General features: G+C 38.5%; 1 protein-coding gene across 1 annotated transcript in view; it reads right to left on the minus strand.

Moving 5' to 3' along the window:
• Window positions 1-17,513, minus strand: part of ADAMTS5 (ADAM metallopeptidase with thrombospondin type 1 motif 5) — a 47,136-nt gene that overhangs the window by 26,941 nt on the left and 2,682 nt on the right. The window contains exon 2 of the mRNA XM_038188002.2: window positions 7,356-7,488. Coding sequence (XP_038043930.1) covers window positions 7,356-7,488 — 133 coding nt within the window. The remainder of the gene's footprint in view (window positions 1-7,355; window positions 7,489-17,513) is intronic.

The raw sequence follows: 17,513 nt of genomic DNA on the forward strand, positions 1-17,513 counted from the left end.
CACAGAATGTAAAACTGGCTATTCCCCTTTCTTCATACTTGAACTTTCCTTCCAATATTCTTTTTCTTTGACTGCTATCCATCACTTATGAAAGGAAAAAAAATATCACTCTCTCTTTTAAATCCCCAGCCCAGAGGCAGTTTTTAATATTTCTGGCTTAAAAGAATTCTTCGGACTGAAAGAAACAATAGTCTGAAGTGCAGTTTCTTTTCAGGAGCAGACATAAAAAAAGCCACAATCAGACATTCATACACCAGTCCTGCAGACTTTACACAAAACAAACTTCTACTGAAACGTCTTGTTACAACAGACTTCTGTGGGAGATCACAGATACATAACCCCAGTCAGACAGACAATTTGCAGGCAAGATTCTGTCCAGGCAATGCAGACTAGGCAATAGAAACCACTGTGACCACAAAGACTCAAATTATCATTAAAATATGTTGTCCATGCTACATCTGCTATGCTATGGGATGTGTACAAGAGAAGTCAAGATTTTAATGAAGTGAGATGTGGCAATTCCCATTTCATGTCTCCCGATTCAGAGTAACTCACAAGGAATATAATTTGCTGTAGCTTATTGTAAATGAATGAACTCCAGGAGAGTAGATAGTGGAAGAACGAATACATTACATTGCCTGCTGTATTTTTTTTTGGTAATTCTGCCTTCTTCTATATGGTTGGAGTACTAACTTGAAAAAAACTACTTGATAGTGTTTATCTGCCAAAGAGGAAATCAATTCCTACTTTATTCTGCAATATGGAAGACTGTGGGTTCAGGCATACACAGACAAAGCAAACTTGTATTGATAATGACTGTTCTGAAACATTAGGCAAAACCCTGCTTCATTCTCAATTCCCTTATGATTGCACAGATACTGATACTTCACTCTATCTATTTTGCTTCATGTTATGATGTTTCAGAATCCACGGCAGCTTCTCAAAGCATGGCACTGCTTAATCCAATTCTTCATGAGGTTACACATATACAATGATCAACATAACACCAGAAAACCCCTGAAAACTCAGGCAATGCTGCTGCTGTGTCTGAGTCGCTTCCCGAAGTCTCTGGTAGAGAATTTTGCCCTCAACCCCCTCGCTTCTCTTCAGAATTGCTTCACAGTTGGTGGAAAGGCAAAGATCTCTAATCTAGTCAGACTCAGCAGTACATGGTAGATAAAGAAAGGCTCAAGCATATTCAGGACCTGGGGACTCATTTTTTCCATATCATACCAATTTCCTCCTTCCCTATCTCCAATTATCCACACAAAGGCCATTACAAACTGGCTCAGCTTCACTAAAAATGCTAGATTTAATCACCATGTGTGCTGCAGGTGGAACAATTATGTGTTGCATTTAACTGAAGTTAACCACACTGTTATAGGACAAATGAGGAACTTTTAGTCAAAAATTTTAACCAGCACCCTTTTGTACATCAGATGCTTGTGTTTTGAAACATCGTTTAAAGTTTCTGCCCTACTCTTCACCTCTCATGAAGTTTTGACTGTCCATCTTCTCTCACAAGCAAAGGGGATATGTTGATGAGGGCCTAAATCAAGTGCTTCTGCTAATAGAATTTAAAATAGAACCTTGAAAAAGGTTCAAAGAGAAGGAATCAAATAATACTCCTGATGTATGTCATCAGAGTAGATTTGGATGACTCTACACTCTCTCTCTCACACTCCCTTTTTTGTTGTTTTAAGAAAGCAACTCTGTCTAATTATCATTACCTGGATATTTGCCTAAACTTTGTCTGTCATGAAAGAAATATAATATGAAAGTCAAATATCCTTCACCATCTTTTCATGTTCCTCTAAGATTCTGTGCCCTTGGCAATGTATCCCCCTTGAAATGAAAGGCTACAAAAGATTTGTACCTGTCAAGTCTGAAGCTTTCTGTTATCTGCTTTATCTTGACAGCCTTGAAATCAAAGGGCTAAATGTTCAGTAGTGGCAAAGAAAAGATGACTCTGTATTTAATTATGTTGAGTGCATATAAAATGACCACACGTGGTAAAACACGGAATTAGAGTATTTTTGGTTCTCCTATGTACATCAAAAGCAAGACTACTACTTAAACATCATACATATTGTTCTTGGTTTCAGTTTCTCCTGCAGAAGGGTCAGAGTCATATAGTTTTTTTCTAAAGTTTACATAGGTTAGATGTGGTATACATGGCCCTCTTTCTACAACTCTACTTCAGGCTCAGGCCCTGAAGAAATACTTTCAACCCCACTCAGAACTCTGTATAATGGTATTTTTGATGTATTTCAGTGAACTGCCTCAGTTCACTTCAGGAGTGATACCTCACTTCTGAAATGGTTTCCTTACATAAAATTGTGCTCTTTAATAAAATCACTACACTTTGTTGACTGCATTCATGTCATTGTTGTCTTCAGTGATGGTACGTGCCACAGAATGGGGGCATACGGAAAAAGATTTGCCATTAAAAATGTTGTTCTCTAGTTTTAGTTTCTGTATAGGTCCTTGATTTTAGGTGTTCAACTATGTAACACAGCTGGAGAGGAGGCTGGAATAACATCAACAAAAAAGAAATGAGGCTGAGAGGAGACCTTGAAAAGTCATCTTGTCCATCCCTCTGCCATGAGGTAGGATCAGCATCCCCTAAGCCACGGCTGTTTGGCCAGCTGACTCCTGTAAGACTCCACTGATGGAGATTTCACAACCTCCCAAGGCAATTCGTTCCTGTGCTGAACTGTCTGTATGGTTGGATGACTTTGGCTAACGCTTAAAGAAAAGCTCCCCTGCTGCAATGCAAAGGCCATTACCCCTTGTGCTGTCCCAGGTGGACATGGAGAATGATTTATTATGCAAATTTTTGCAACTATTATTAGATATATTTGAAGACTGCTTTTATGCCTCCCCTTCAGTCTTTCTATCTCAAAAGTCACATGTTAAAGATAAAGAAAATTAATGAACAGAGGTTTAATTAGTTCCATGTAGAATTTTTTAAGCTATAATCTAAAAATAAAATACTTGGAAAGAAGATCAGTAAACCATATTACTCAGGAGGATACAAGGAGTAATAGCATGCCAGCACAATTATATAACAGAGAAATAGGAACTTTGCAAAAGGTCAAATGGACAAGAAGGCAGAGCTTTCTCTGTATCCCCTCTTAAAAAAAATAATCTTGAAGATTGATGGAAAGAATAAAGATGCATGTAATTTAAGTTATTAAACTCATGTAATTTTCACTGAGCTAAACTGGAGCCTTGCCTGCTTAAAGACTGCAGAAAGGATGCTTTTGTGTTTAAGGAGTAGATTGAAACCCAAGAGGCAAATTTAATCCTTGGCTTTCCTTAAGACTTAGTTTGTGATTTTGGCAGTCACCAAATTTCGGTATCTCAATTACCAATTGATAAGATGGGCAGTAGCTCCAGTTCTTTTCTCCTGAACTCTTCTTATTTTGTTTTTGCAGATGATACACCCTTCAGGCTGTTGGATTGTTTGCAATGAAGCATTAAGGACTCCAGCATAGGAAGAGCTGAAGTCATCAGAGCCTTCTGAAAGCTACTTCATGACAAAACACAACACCAGGCTACTAAACAAAGAATTGTCATTATGCAAGAGAGACACTAAACGTAACTTGAAATGTGTTGATTGTATCTTTAGAAGATGTTATATTACAGATCTTTAGGGGATGCATAGGCTGGTTTATAATTCAGCATCATAAAGCCAACAAAATCTCCTATCAAAAGGCTAGAGTATTAGAGTAAAAATTAAAATCAGTTCTTTTTGTTTCCTGACAGTTATTTTAATAAAGGATATATGAATTAGCAATATGCCAGCACTGACCTATGAAAATATGTTAAATAAATGTTGAGATCATGGGTAATCATGGGTTCTTTAACACTTTCCTCCAGATGTTTCTGTGATGCAGGGAAGTACATGAAATAACAAAGCATCATTTTTTTTCTTTTTATAGTCCATAGTCTGATGACAACAAAGACTTGGAGAATATCTATATGCTGTGCCTAAGACAGTTCTGAGCAGAAGCTATGGAGTGCAGGGCTATGGAGGAATACCATGAAGAAGTTGCTTAAAGTCACATAAGACATCTCTGTGCCACAACATGGAGTTGAACTCATGATTTCAAGAAAGAATCCAAAAGACTGTTTTTGTGGCAGCAAAGCTACTACTGTCTACACTGATAACAATGTGAGAAAATAACTGCATATGGATTTACCACTAGTGGCTGAATGTCTCGACAGGCTATGATTTTAAAATAACATTTATGATGTAAGCACTTATACTCTTCATTCTGAGGAGAGACTATATTATCACTTTCAAAGCTACAAGATATCCTTGTTAGTACTGTTTTTGTTGTTTTTGTTGTTGTATTTTCCTCATTTTATGCACTTGACACTGTACAGAAATTATTCCTGATTTTGCTACATGCAACTAGGACAAGATTTGGGTCCTAGATGCTTTGTCAATCTTTATAGACAGGTCTTCACATCTTGTCATCTAACCAGCATACTAAGAATTTGGTTGTATCTATTTCTTTCTGTGCTTTTGTTTACAGCTCTTTACAGATCTTGCCTGTTGATTCTGCTCATTCATATTCTCCCCCTCAAAAACTACCAGTCAAAATCCAACTAATTTTTTCTAAAAGGAATAAAATAAACATTTAATGCATAATGTGGTAGAAACTCTGGCAACTCAAGCAGCATGCTTTACTCCACAGCAGGCTGCTTTTTGGCTTCCTGTGCATGTATCCAACCTGAGTCCTTGGGCTGTGCATTGTCCTGTTTGGTTGAGCTGCAGTTCCATTTACTTTGGTTGCCTTCCAGGGAAAGAACACAATCCTCAAAAATGCTCTTGGATCCTTCAGAGAGGAAACAGGAGCACTCAGGTCACCTTGAAGTCAAAGTAAGGACACCCAGCCTTTCTTCGGAACAAGTCCATACTAATGATGCTGTATCTACTACAGATGCACACTTGGCAGGGTTATTTAAAAGCTGCAGATAGTGACTCCAGTATGCCTAGCAGCTCACCTCACTCTTCATATTGACAAAAAGGAGCAGCTTATGCTTCGAGCCCTGAGAATCCCCTCTGTCTTGCAGGACATCTCCTACCCTGCAAAGTGAACTACACCGAATAACTAAGCTGCCGTAAAATTAAAACTACACTCTACCCCCAGGACAAGGGGGAACTTTAAGACTTCTGGATTGGAGGAAGAAATCTGGTCTCCAAATAAAATAAAGTAAGGTTTTCCTCAAAGTGCTTAACTAAAGAGTATCCGTGCCATGCTTCAATTTTTCATCCTATTTTGACCTTTAATTTAATGTAAGTACTCAAGCAATTTTAGCTGTGTTTTCTTCTGAACATCTCCCACTTGAGGCCACACACACAAAGGTCATTCTGTGATTTGACACCCCTCCTTTCTTCAAATTTTATGGTAAGGAGAAAAAAAAAGGATGTTATTTTAAACAACCTCAAACTAGAGTTTTTTTGTCCATTAGGGTACTTATTTATCCAACTGTTTCAATTCATGCCTTTTTTACATTGAAAATTATAGCTTTTTATGGATTCCTATAAACTTCCAAGGTATGAAAATGGCTCTTTTTCAAAAATGTGCCTCTAGATTACTAAAAATAATTCACTTGTGTTTACATTTTCTTTGAGTGGAATTCAAAGTAATAATATGCATATTTTCTGTTCATCCCTATCTTGACTGATCTATGCTTTTCATTTCTAATCTATTTGCACATATATCTGTTGATAAAATGACAGTTCAGACACATTGCCCATGACTTCACAAAACAGGTATATACCAACACCAGCATCCCCAAAGGGTCCTTCATACAGCCACAACAATGCCTACAAACTGTCATCAGTAATTATCATTTTTGGATGTCAGAAGATACAAACCATCCCTCTATCAAACTGGACTCTGCATGATAGCCTAAGTGAGACAAGCTATCTTTTTGTCCCAGTTCTAGTCCAGATTCATGATGAGTTGTCAGCTTTATGGCATCCAGGTTTGATGCCACTAAACTCACCTGTTGTTCAGCTGTCTTTGATGTATTGCCGTACTTATCTCAAAATGCTCTAAACTAGCAATTTCAGAGAGCTTTTCTTTTATTACCAAACCATCTTGTTTATTGAAATAAAGTATCTAGTCTGGGGACTCATTGTGCTGTAAGATTTTATGCTTTCATGCAACACATGATCCCTCTCCAGCTTCTGACCTCAATTCTTTGAGGCACTGTAAGCTGTAGTGTTAGTATCACTAATCATTGAAGGGCCTGGATACTACCATGCAAGCTGATTTTTCATACTTGGTGACCTCTGTTTTCTGAGCCAGGTATATAGCAAACACAGAACTCTTAGGCTCTACCTGCTAGCTACTTGAAAATTGAACTATTGCAATGATACTCCCAAAGCAAACTTTACTTTGGTTTGGCAAGAGGTACAAGGCAATTCAGAATTTGGCTCTCTCAAAGTTCTCCTTTCCTTGTTATTTCCTTCCAAGAATGTTAAAAAAAAAAAAAAAAAGTTCTCCACTTTTAAATTGCTGTTCACTCACCAAAATGAATAGCCCACATACCAAATGTATTTCTAGTGAACACAGGTCACGAAACATTAGTAAATTAAAAATAAGCAAGATGGCAGCAGTCTCCCTCAAGGAATGTATCATGCCAGAATACAAAATTTCTTCTGTCACTAATTCTATCTTAGATCTTTTGAAGGATACAAGTAAGGTTGCTACATTAAATTGCTGTACACTGAAGTGGAGACTGAAATGAAGTTAAGCAGTTTTTTAAACAAATCTTTAGCACCTAAATACTATTTCACTTATTTCAGGATTTAGATTAGTACCACATTTTACCATAAAGGTGGAATTTCAATACCATTAGAAAAATATTAGCATTTTGCTGTTTTCCACTAAAGCCTTGTCTGCAGGCAGTACACCTTCCCAAGAAAAAGTTTCATAACAACAGAGCATGCAAGTAGTTCAAAAAGGTGTGTTACTTTCCACTGTGTATACACTAAATGAATATGAATTATACCAGATAAGCCAATAAGCCAAACACCTTCTCAGGAGGGATATGTATTGACATTTTTGGACAGTAGCAGCAGCCTTTGAATTTTCACTCTGACTACTGCTTAAAAACGACACTGTCAGAAAGGAAACACCTACTGTGCGCCTTCACTTGCCTTCTGATCCCTTATTAGTTAACCCTGAAGTGCATATGTATACAGCCTTAATCCCCAAGCGAGTATCTGGACCAGGGGAAATCTGGAATTAATTGCAAAGTATTTTGGTTACTAATGCAGCTGTTACAAGTGTTTGATTTGGCAAGCGAACAGAAAAGGCACTACATACCAATTTCGTGAGCCACTGTAAAAGCTGCATGGAGGCCGTCATCTTCAATCACTGCACAGCTGCGCTCAGGAGAGCATATGGTCCCAACGTCTGCCATTCCCAGAGTATCACATGAATGATGCCCACATAAATCCTGCCCAGGAAGGAAAAAAAAGAGTCATTAAAATAAATTTTTACACCCATAGGTAAGAACAGGCTAAAGTCACCAGTCTTTTGCAAACAGCAGAACCAGCAAAATAAGTTTTCACCTATAGATCTCAACGCAGTTTAAAAGCATGATGATCCAATCCAATCCCTGCTAAAGTCAATGGGAGAATTTTCATTGCCTTTAATGGGGTTTGGATATGATCTATAATTAATTATTGTTATTTACATTTGTATTTCTGCAGTGCATACAGATGCTCAAACTTCCGTTGAGCTGGATACACAAAACACATGACACAGCAACATTTCTCCACTGACAATAAAAATAGAAGAAATATTGTCTTTATTTACAGAAGGTGAACCCAAACCCTGAGAGCAAGTTTCATATTCCTAATCAGTTCTTGAGCTACAGTTTGCCCTCCTTTTCAAAAGGCAAGTCTTATACTTGTACCTAAAGAAATGAGATTGTTATATATTAAACCTGATGTCACATCTGTCAAGTAGTACAATGATTAACAATGTATTACCCAATATACCAAGTATTTAAGCAATTCTCAAGGGTTGATTAAAAAGTCAGCGACAGGACAGAGTGTATTCCTTGATTCCTAGTCCTACTAGCTCAATGGCTAAGTCACGTACTTTCTATTTGCAGATATGGGGTGTCTCCAGAAACCATGCAGGTAGCACTAGTTTTTTTCTTTCCATTCCAGGATAGCACTACTACTGAAAGAGGCAGCTTTGGTCAGACATACAGCATTTTAATTGTCAGTAATAACTTTTCAGTACTGCTGCTGAAGCAGATGAAAGAATATCAGTTTGAATGGACAGATGTACATACGGTTTTTTGATTGAGAAGGAAAAGTAGGTACCATGGCATTTGGAGCACTCCCAGATTTTTCATTGTGGTTGAATGAAAATGTCATTTTCAAGGCATTACAGTATTATCAAATGTTATTATCAAAATGATCAAAGAGTACTTTTTTCCCCTTCATTTTTAAGACTCTCTTCTTCCCTTTAGATCTCCTTTTCTAAAGAATTTCTTTAATGAAACCTTTCACAATTAATCCATCTACAGATATCCTGTATGAGGCTCCAGGTCAACAATATTCACTGATTATAGCAGTACCAAATGTATGCGAGTTTGAAAACACATTCAAGTCCCACTGAAATCAAAGAAAACACTGAGTTAACAGATAATTTGAGGCAATATATCTTTACAAAAAAAAAAAAAAAAGTCAAGCTCAAATTAGATGAAATATTAGATATAAGGAACAAGAATTTCTGATCAGTTTTTCCTGCTTCCAAGTGTCTGGGTATCTGGGAACTCTTTTTTGTAAGTGCATTCTAGGTGCTACTTAATGTCAGAATTTAAATGCCAACATACCAATTACCAAAACAGTCTTACCAGAAGAGAAGGAATAAAGTTCAAAAACATTTCAATTCCCAAATTTTCACAGGTATAATCCATGGCTTAAGTAAAACCGCCTCTCTGCAGCAATGCAGGGAATTTTATTTATGTCTGAGTCCTCTCTAACTTGGACATTCAATTAGATCCCCAGATTTTGCTTCTGGATCTGCACTGATTATGGGAAGATACAGAATAAGGGTGCATGTTTTCAAGGACTCTAAAAGAAATACAGTTTTTCAAGTTTTATTTGGGCAAATATTATCATTTACAGCATTTCTGGACCAAGGTTGGAGAGGCCCTGATTGAGGTCATGTAAGTATACTGTCTATGATCTGGGGCATATTCAACAAGGAAGATGCAATACTTAAATTCATGTTAGTTTTGCTTAGGTTCGTATCAATCTAGCCCTCTATGCATCACGCTGAACCTGGCCCTGTCAACCTAAGGGTACATTTTATGTAAGGCGATTTTAAGTGGTTTACCTACAGCAGCATAGTTCGGGTAACAAAACTCAGAAAAACACACGGGCATCGTACCAGTATAAATACCTTTTCATGGTGATATAATTGGTCTAAATGAATGAGTATAAGCTGTATAGGAAGTAGGATACCTTTATAGTAGTTCAATTTTAACTGAATCCACACAAGTAGTTGAACTGAAATTCTTACGCAAACACCAAAAAGCACATAAATCAGACAGAAAGCAACTTACTAGAGGAGGTCTGAACTACTCTCATGTCGAGTGTGCCAAGAATGGTGTAAAATACATTAATTCGAGCCTTGTGTCTACATGCAGATTCTGTCATTTGCTCTTCTGTTGTACCTAGGGTGTCTTTATTACTCTTTATTGCTTACATTAGGACTACTCCCAGTATGGTACAACCATATCAGCACACATATGGCTCATGCCAGTGCATGATTTATTTCCATTTGTATACAGGAAGAAACTAAGCCAGTGATATGGCTATGGAGCTATACTAGCAGACACAACCAGACCTCACAGTGATTATCTGGATTAGACCACACGAGTATAATTAATATAATGCAGTCTTTCCAAATAGGCAATCTCAGAAACTTTCTTAGAGTTACTTCTGATGGGATCTGTGGATTCTGGAAAGTTATGCCAGGGCTGTTAATCATAAGCATCTATTCTGACTTTTGGCTGGTTAGTAACACTACTCTAAAAATTTCCAACACTATGCACGGGTTTTTTTATTTATTGTGCCACCTTCTTTAGACATCAAAAAAATAGCTTTGCACATATGCAACCACAGAAAGAAATAACAATGTTCAGTTACTTTTCATATGTTATGTGTTACTGACATTACACTATATTGCATGTCCAGTCACTTCATCAAAGTGTTGTTTTTCCATAACTTCCCAGAGTATGAAACATATTCAAGCATCTCAACATCTTACTCGTAACTTTCAAGCTCATTTGTGTAATAGTCGTCTAGACATAACAAAGCAGGTTTTACCCTTTCTTTAGATATAATTGAACTTCAGACCAGATAAAGTGAATTTCTTGATGGACTTTATCAGTTAATGGTCACTCCCAGAATATCCCACCTACTACCTAGCTCCTGCAACATCCCACGGGCAGCTGAAAAACGGTTGTCCTCAGATAGCAGGAAGGTGGTGGTGTGGGACCAGAGATCCCATAAGGGAGAAGAGAGGAGAACAACTTCACTGTGCACAGAAAGTGGTGGACTGATTGAATAAAATTGCATGTCCTTCAGGCAGCTAAGTGACCACATCTGGACTGCTCCCCCAGCATACTGGGCAAGACGGTGTGGGTAGTCCTGCAGCCAGCTACTGAATTCCAGCTGGGCAGTGGTGAAGCAACGTCATAAAGGGTCTTGGAAACAGGGACAGGAAATATTTTCTGGTGTTAGCTTCTTTGCATGAAGTTTTTATTGGAGGGATGTCTACAGGTTGCCCATCTGCTAGCAGAGCAGTGTGTGACTAAGCTCTGAACAGAGAACATGCACAGAGCCTTCTGGTTTTCATTGCAGATGTCAGTCCTCAGTGATTGCACAAGACGAATTTTTTAAACTAATGCTGACATTGTCAATAATCAGGCAGATTATCCAGGACTTGGCTCCACTCTGGTATCAACTCACAATCTCATTTACTCTTTATTTCTCTTGCCTCTGTATGATTTGAACTTTACATTTCTTCTCATAACATCCCATGGTACATACTACAGACAATTAAAGGCTATCAAGTGGCACTTCTGAGACAAATATTCTGAAAATTTGACTACTGGGTCTTTTCTTTCTTAACTCCTCATTCCCCAGTTACATACTCTTTCCCAATAGCACAATTTTTTCTTATGGAAAATCACACCTGTTTACACTTTCACTCATTTAGATCTTTATGGCAAACTTTCTTTTGACTTACACCTCCTTGACACCACAGATGATCTGTTAACAGCATCAATATCTGCATTTTTAGTTTTCCTGGACAGTTTTGGAAAGCAGTCTCAGACTCTTCTAAAGTAGCTTCTGGGAGATTAAAAGTTCTCATTTCCCTTTAAAACAGTTTCTCAAAAAACAGGCCCTGATATAATGATGTAATCTAAAAAAATCCATGTGCATCTCTTTAATTTTTCAAACTCCAGCTAAAGCACTAGGACAGCAGGGAGTCACATGATGCTTAAGATCAGTTTTGAACAATTATTTCACCATGGTGTGTAGCTTCCATTTAAAGAGTTGGTTGCTTATTAAGATTTGAATACTCATTTAATTGCCTCCAAACAGCAGCAGAAACTTCTAAGAATAAGTGTTTCTTGATATTTCTAAAGAAGGAATGCAGTCTGGCTTTTGATCTAGATTACAGTAGTTTCAAAATAGAGGGGTGAATAGGAAATGCATTTGCTGCATGAGAGACAATAGATGTTAAGCCTTAAGCTTTGGCAAACAAATGACTTAGGAAAAATGAGCTGTACATCATAAGACTAGCAGTTAATTAGACAGCCTATTAGAGGCCAGGTTTTCTTGGCATTTGTAAGTACATCAAGAACAGCTGGCTGTTAGCCAAGTATACGTGGCATTGTTGTGAATGAAGATAACTGTCGTGGCTCCCTGCTGAAACAGCTCATTTATTACACCTGAAATTCTTTCATTTGTGCAGTAGCCTTAAAAATGAGAATAAACTGTTTAGTGGAACCTGATATTAGACCAGAGACTGTGGACTGGATCCAAAACAGTATTTAAGCACCAACACAAACAGTTTGGTGGAATGTAAGTGCAGAAGAACAAAACTAGCTCATGTGTCTCCTGATATTTGAGTTCCCTATCCTTCATGGGGCTTGTAGCTTGTGACCTTATGGGCCCCAAAGTACCACAGTTTTACAGTCCTGAGCAGCTTAGCACTTAGGTTATACTTTAGTCCTTTATGGGAAACCCAGCCTACAGATGCTCTCAGACTGTATCTATGAGATGGGATTATTGGACACAGTTCCACATCACCTTCTTTTAAATCACAGCTAAAAGCTTTTATATCTCTGTGTTTGCTTGCTTGTTTTTCTGCTTTCATTATGATGGCCCAGCAATTAAAGACTTTGCCCCAAAAGACTCAGCTTCAAATTCCTCTGAGGGATGAGGACACTTAGAAGCATGTTTCTTAGAAAAATGCCCTAACCACCAGACTATGGTCTGCAATGAAGTCATGCACGCGTCTGTGCGTGTGGGGAGTCGGGGATCCTCCTGTTGCAGCCCACGTGCCAAAGGTTTCCATAGCCCAGACTGCAGTTAGTGCTTCCAGCACTTGATTGAGGGACCTCATTTTTGGTCCCTGTTCCTCAGACTACTTCTGTAATTTACATTCAACAGCCCTTCAGTAAATTGCAGAAACAGTCTTCCCTATGCTTTGGGAACACAGGCCTTCTTGCTCAAAGCAGTTCACTCCAATCGGCAGCTTCAGGTCATGATTTCTCTCCTTCCCACCACATGTATCTTGAATTACTTACTAAACGGTGACATAGCTTTGGTTAGAGGGGTGGAAAGTTTCCTTAACACCTGGAACAGCTTACAACCTACTGGTTAAGGACCTCTCCTGGGAGGTGGGCGATACAGACCTAAAATCCCTCAGGCAGAGGAAGGAATTAAACACGACTTTCCAACTTCCTGCACAAGTGTTCTCACCGCAGGCCTATAAAAGGAGGGTGGGGTCGCTCCATACTCGGGACCCGCAGATCCGTCCTCCTGCGCTCAACCCTGGAAAGTGGGTGAAAGTTTATTAACCTTGCAGCAACCGGGAACAGCACCTTTGGAGACAAGTGTGAATAAAAAGAAGGTAGAAAGACTAAGGCTTATCCAAACAGAAAGGATTACCAGTATCACCCCAGGAGAGCATGATGTCTGGAAGGTAAAAGGAGTGCAAGACTGAAATTGACAGACCACTAATGGTACACTGGAAACAAGGGCTAACTTGTAAACAAAGTAATTAGGGAATGGTCTATTTTACCCTTCAACTGATACTATGACACTTAGAAAGAGAGACTTTACAAGCCCAAATGGTTCAACACTGTTCTGGAGAAAGCTTGCTGTGAGAAGTCCTCCTAAGAAACTGGTGGGTCTGGCTGATGGGGATGTCCAGGTAGGGGCACAAGGGAGCAGGCCTGGCAATCGCTATAAAGCAGTCAGACCTGCTCCAGACAGACCCACTGAGACACTGCTTTGTCCTCACCTGCTACATTTTGAGTGGAAAGAATGAAGCCTGGTTAACTTTTGGGGAAAACAGGAGTGGCTATACCTGCCATACTTACAAACTGAAAATCATATATTTCCCTTCAGTAGGGAAACTTAAAAACTGAAGTCATCTTCCTTTCAGGTTACTACGTAAAAGTCAGGAATAAGTTTGGGGTATTTGAATACTGAGTAGTCTTTCTGAATTCTAAGTGAGGAGAAATTCAAGAAAATCCAAGGTATTTGTGATGTCCTGTTGGGACCTCCTGATCGGACTAGTAATTTAGATGTGTTCTTACTCTTTCTTTGCCATCCCAGGACACCCCGCAATGAAGTATTAGAAAGGGTCTAAATTGGACTAAGCCTTTGTGCTCTGAATGGACAAAGTAACAAAACTACTTTTATTCCTACAGCATTTAAGGAAAATGCAGTGGGATTACGTAAAGCACAGATTATTTTAAAATATTGACAAAATGCACAGAAAGCTTTTGCACTTTGCACGGGGAGGGAAAAGGCAAACACAATTTCAGTTGCAAAACAGGTGACCAGTATTTGATTTAGCTTTCCTATCCCATAAATCTTTTGCACAGAAACTCTACACAATTTCTGTGATTAGTGCGAATCATACTGCTTCTCCCACACAAATAAAATGTCCCATCTTATTTTTCCCTGGGACAGTATCTAAATGTTTTAGATTTGCAACAAAACTGGTGAAAAACCTACAAAACTGATTGATATCACATTATAATTTCCTCAAAGTAATGAAAATAATAATTAGTGAAATATGTTCTATTAACAATTGGTATGGTGACCTGTTTACAGGATAATAATTGTGAGGGGATGATAATACAGAAAAGAAAAAATAAAAAAAGAACCAGAGCCAAAGAAAGCATGTGCTCCACTCAATGAAATTATTATCTATTGAGTTGAAATAATCCAAAGCTTGCTGTTAAACTTCAACAGCACTGTCAGATTGACAGTTAAACTAAATCACACACACAGTTACTCATGTAATTACTGTGTGGAAAAAGGCAGGACAGTGGCCTTTGGCTCTAGTATGAACTTTATGTTAGCGCCAGGCTTGATGGCACTGTCACAGATGATACTAGCAAGCACTTAGGAAAGTATTCTTTCTTGTTGCCTGTATCTACTGTGAGAAATATGTGTTTTAATTTTCACATGATTCAGAGTTGGGGGGAAAAGGAAAGGAAGAGAACTGGATTTTGTCCAAGGGCACTCAATAGTTCACTTGAAATTTAACTAAGAGCCACTAATGAAATAGATTGGAAGAATTCTAAAGGATAATTACAGAGCAGGCTGGAACTCAGAAAAGAACAGTTGGAGTTCAAGTGCAGTTTGCAAGTCACAACTAATGTTTTTGTACTGTGACGAATAATCTGGCATGTATTTTCTGCATTGATAAGAACCTGAAGACTGAAGATAACCTGTTTCCAGCTTCAGAGAACCATTGGCAATAAAGGAGTCCAAACCAGACAAAATTTGCTGTTGACTTCACTGACATGGAGAACAAAGTGAGCTAATCTCTAGGGGTTTACAAGCTCTTCTTCCTTCTCACCACACAGCCACTTCTCTACTGTCACACAGAGTGGAGGACTCACCTGGCCACCAGATGATTGAACCCTTGCATCTCTGTATTCTGTGGAGGATGCTCTGAGGATCCATGTGCGCTACGGATTTACAGCTTCTGCCAAGGACTCAGCCACGAGGTAGTTGAACAGCAGGGGATCCATGTATTCTCTAAGGTTGCTAAGGCCATATGGCCCTAATGAGAGCTCTCACAGGAATTATCAGAAAATTACTACCTTTCTGTTACATTTCAGTACTGAGAAGTCAGACCCCCATTGTGCTTGATACAGGCCATACTGGGTCAAAATAACAGATTGGGAAAATTAGATATGGGGAATTTAAAATAATCACTGTGTAACCCAACTGAGTTTCTGCAATATTGAGTAATAGATAATTTCTGCATCCACTGAAGTTTTGCAGTCTCCTGTACAGGTGATAATAATGACCAGATGTTACTCTAGTTTTCTGGTCGTTATAGAGTAAATGTGGGATTCACTGCATCTAATGGATACAGATACACGGTCTGTGCCCCCTCTGATAGCAATATAGAGCATTGTGATAGTTTTAACACAAGTCACCTGTATCACACAAAGCTGAACTCACGCTCATGTTTATTTACTATTTATTATGCTCTGCAGCATGAGTGCTTTAAAACACTATTCAGATTAAATTATGAATGATGATGATAATGATTTGAACCACTAGTACTAATTTTATAATAAGGGAGAGCTGCCAGCATTCTTAGTCTATCAGTGGTTATTCATTTATCTTTAAACAAGTAATGACAACAGAAGAGGAGGAGGAAGTGATGGTGCTGAATTGTGAGCCTCTTTTGGTGTCAGAATAACACCCAAGTCAATGTGAATACAGGATAAAGATAATTATTATATTAGAGACTTGTACAGCAATAGGCATGCATAACTCAGGTTCTAGCTCCACATAAACAGTTGCATACAGCTGAAGACACATGTTCGACTGACAAACGATTTGCAAATATTATTCTGTTGACGCAGAGACACAAAGTTCGAGGTGGCCTCAGTTAGTAAACAAAGATGGAAAATGTACCTCACACATTTACTCTGTGCCTCAAAAACAAGCCATTTAGAGGAAGACATCTGGATGTTCAAAAATTAGCACGATGGTATTCAGAGCCCATCAAAACACTCAGCCATGGCTTGGCGTCTCGTAGCTAAGCAACGCACTTCATACATTCAAAACATAGTTGTAAAAGTTGGATCCTCCTGCCAATTGCTGCCACTCTCATTGAAAAGCTAAACTGGAAAAAATCTCGCTTTAGCTCAAAGTGTGGCTGTTTTCTACAAGAAACATCTCTGTTCCTTTCTCAATCTTTAACCCTTTTCATGTTTACATTCCAGGAAGAGCAGATAGCTTCATGTTGACACTTCGACTGTAAGCATATAACAATCACGTGGACTCCCTACAAAGAACACCATGAAAACATGTAGAGAGAAACTACAGTCCTGTAGTTTCATTGAGCCAAATACTGAAATACAATGCCAAACAGTGTCCCTGTGCACGCAACTAATCATTAAAACAGATTAAGTTAGAGTGAATTGCACTGTTAGATGCATTAAAATGTAAGCCAGGCAAACTGAGGCCTGTGCTTTTGTCTTGCAATGTACTTATGTCCCTAAGCAACAACACAAACGGTATTTGCGTCTTAAGAGGGGAAGATGATCACAGGAACTGCAACATTTAGTTTATGTACTACACACATCGAAAAGAAGTAACTCTATGAATGAAAGATGCATTATTCTGGAGTCTTTGAAAGTGGATTACTGATCAGCACACTCTTACTCTGGTGCAAACACGTCCATCCAAAGAATTACAGGTAAGTACCTGTAAAGCAAGTGCACTTTAAAGCCACATCCTAGGTTAATCCAACTAAGTTAAATAATTAATGTTAGGATTGACAGTCTGCCACCTTGAGAGTTTCTAAATCACAAGAAAACCCAGGGAAATAAATGGGAATACTGGCAGGGAAACACACCCCTTAGTGAAAGAGTGATGGATTCTGGCCCAAGGTTAATTAATAACCCATTAGAAAGGATGTTTATAGCAAAAAATAAGAACGGTATGACCCATCCTAGGTAGCCTGCTTTCATTCAGATTGTAATGATAAAAAAAAAAAAAAAGAAAGCTTGCAAATTGGACTGATGTGTTTTGAACTGCCAAAAAAAGGCTCCTGTTGCACAAGTGATGCCTGACTGACACAGAACCTAATGTTTCAACTATTTACAGCTATAAAAGCAAGCCAGGCACTTTTTTTCCCCCACTTCTGGAGCAACTCCTTCCACAAACCATCCAA

Source organism: Anas platyrhynchos, chromosome 1 (assembly GCF_047663525.1).
Source record: "Anas platyrhynchos isolate ZD024472 breed Pekin duck chromosome 1, IASCAAS_PekinDuck_T2T, whole genome shotgun sequence".
Classification (NCBI taxonomy): domain Eukaryota; kingdom Metazoa; phylum Chordata; class Aves; order Anseriformes; family Anatidae; genus Anas; species Anas platyrhynchos.